The sequence below is a fragment of the Oncorhynchus kisutch genome, linkage group LG18 (genome assembly GCF_002021735.2).
Source record: "Oncorhynchus kisutch isolate 150728-3 linkage group LG18, Okis_V2, whole genome shotgun sequence".
Classification (NCBI taxonomy): domain Eukaryota; kingdom Metazoa; phylum Chordata; class Actinopteri; order Salmoniformes; family Salmonidae; genus Oncorhynchus; species Oncorhynchus kisutch.
Window position 1 is genome coordinate 3401019 of NC_034191.2, and position 2523 is coordinate 3403541.

Sequence of the window (2523 nt, forward strand, 5' to 3'; positions counted from 1 at the left end):
CCCAGTTGTAGATATGATACAGATGTTCAGTAAATGTGTGAAAAAAAAGGAAGGTTTCTTGTTTCCTAATGTCTGATCCTGGAAAATCCTTCATCAAAATATCATTCCGTTTCCTGACACAACCCATCTGAATATCATCATCGGTATTGATGCGTAGGTCTGTTTCCTCTTCTACTCAATGGAGGCCTCAGTGCTCTGATAGACTCACCCCACACTGTGACCCAGACCAACAACTCAGACACATTCCTCCTGCACCCACTCCGTCTTACGGCAACTCCGCAATACACACACAATCAAACAAACACACACAAACACACATGCACCCCCGAGCATCGACCCTGGGGAGCAGGGACCCCGCTGTACCACCCCCGAGCATCGACCCTGGGGAGCAGGGACACCGCTGTACCACCCCCGAGCATCGACCCTGGGGAGCAGGGACACCGCTGTACCACCCCCGAGCATCGACCCTGGGGACCCTGGGGAGCAGGGACACCGCTGTACCACCCCCGAGCATCGACCCGGGGGAGCAGGGACACCGCTGTACCACCCCCGAGCATCGACCCTGGGGAGCAGGGACACCGCTGTACCACCCCCGAGCATCGACCCTGGGGACCCTGGGGAGCAGGGACACCGCTGTACCACCCCCGAGCATCGACCCGGGGGAGCAGGGACACCGCTGTACCACCCCCGAGCATCGACCCTGGGGAGCAGGGACACCGCTGTACCACCCCCGAGCATCGACCCTGGGGACCCTGGGGAGCAGGGACACCGCTGTACCACCCCCGAGCATCGACCCTGGGGACCCTGGGGAGCAGGGACACCGCTGTACCACCCCCGAGCATCGACCCTGGGGAGCAGGGACACCGCTGTACCACCCCCGAGCATCGACCCTGGGGAGCAGGGACACCGCTGTACCACCCCCGAGCTTTCGACCCTGGGGACTAGGGACACCGCTGTACCATCCCCGAGCATCGACCCCGGGGTTCCCTGGGGAGCAGGGACACCGCTGCAACACCCCCGAGCATCGACCCTGGGGAGCAGGGACACCGCTGTACCACCCCCGAGCATCGACCCTGGGGGAGCAGGGACACCGCTGTACCACCCCGGAGCATCGACCATGGGGAGCAGGGACAACGCTGTACCACCCCCGAGCATCGACCCGGGGGAGCAGGGACACCGCTGTACCACCCCCGAGCATCGACCCTGGGGAGCAGGGACACCGCTGTACCACCCCGAGCATCGACCCTGGGGACCCTGGGGGAGCAGGGACACCACTGTACCACACCCGAGCATCGACCCTGGGGACCCTGGGGAGCAGGGACACCGCTGTACCACCCCCGAGCATCGACCCTGGGGAGCAGGGACACCGCTGTACCACCCCCGAGCATCGACCCTGGGGAGCAGGGACACCGCTGTACCACCCCGAGCATCGACCCTGGGGAGCAGGGACACCGCTGTACCACCCCTGAGCATCGACCCTGGGGACCCTGGGGAGCAGGAACACCACTGTACCACCCCCGAGCATCGACCCTGGGGAGCAGGGACACCGCTGTACCATCCCCGAGCATCGACCCTGGGGACCCTGGGGAGCAGGGACACCGCTGCACCACCCCCGAGGATCGACCCTGGGGAGCAGGGACACCGCTGTACCACCCCGAGCATCGACCCTGGGGAGCAGGGACACCGCTGCACCATCCCCGAGCATCGGCCCTGGGGACCCTGGGGAGCAGGGACACCACTGTACCACCCCCGAGCATCGACCCTGGGGAGCAGGGACACCGCTGCACCACCCCGAGAATCAACCCTGGGGACCCTGGGGAGCAGGGACAACCGCTGTACCACCCCCGAGAATCGACCCTGGGGAGCAGGGACACCGCTGCACCACCCCCGAGAATCGACCCTGGGGACCCTGGGGAGCAGGGACACGGCTGCACCACCCCCGAGAATTGACCCTGGGGAGCAGGCGGACAGACACACAAGCCACCATGTAGGATGCCCACAGCCTTTTCATCTTTTTCCCCAAATCTCTTAGATCATTGTACTAGTCATTCAGATAATTGTACTAGTCATTCTTATAATTGTACTAGTCATTCTGATAATTGTACTAGTCATTCTGATCATTGTACTAGTCATTCTGATAATGGTACTAGTCATTCTGATAATTGTACTAGTCATTCTGATAATTGTACTAGTCATTCTGATAATTGTACTAGTCATTCTGATCATTGTACTAGTCATTCTGATCATTGTACTAGTCATTCTGATCATTGTACTAGTCATTCTGATCATTGTACTAGTCATTCTGATAATTGTACTAGTCATTCTGATCATTGTACTAGTCATTCTGATAATTGTACTAGTCATTCTGATAATTGTACTAGTCATTCTGATCATTGTACTAGTCATTCTGATCATTGTACTAGTCATTCTGATCATTGTACTAGTCATTCTGATCATTGTACTAGTCATTCTGATCATTGTACTAGTCATTCTGATCATTGTACTAGTCATTCTGATCATTGT

The 2523-nt window shown here is 58.3% G+C and overlaps 1 protein-coding gene across 1 annotated transcript; it reads left to right on the plus strand.

Moving 5' to 3' along the window:
- Positions 1 to 317: 317 nt before the first annotated feature.
- Positions 318 to 1950, plus strand: LOC116354781 (collagen alpha-1(I) chain). The gene is made up of 2 exons (XM_031796290.1): positions 318 to 911; positions 946 to 1950. Exons 1-2 carry the CDS (start codon positions 318 to 320, stop codon positions 1948 to 1950), a joined length of 1599 nt encoding a protein of 532 aa, XP_031652150.1.
- Positions 1951 to 2523: the final 573 nt, after the last annotated feature.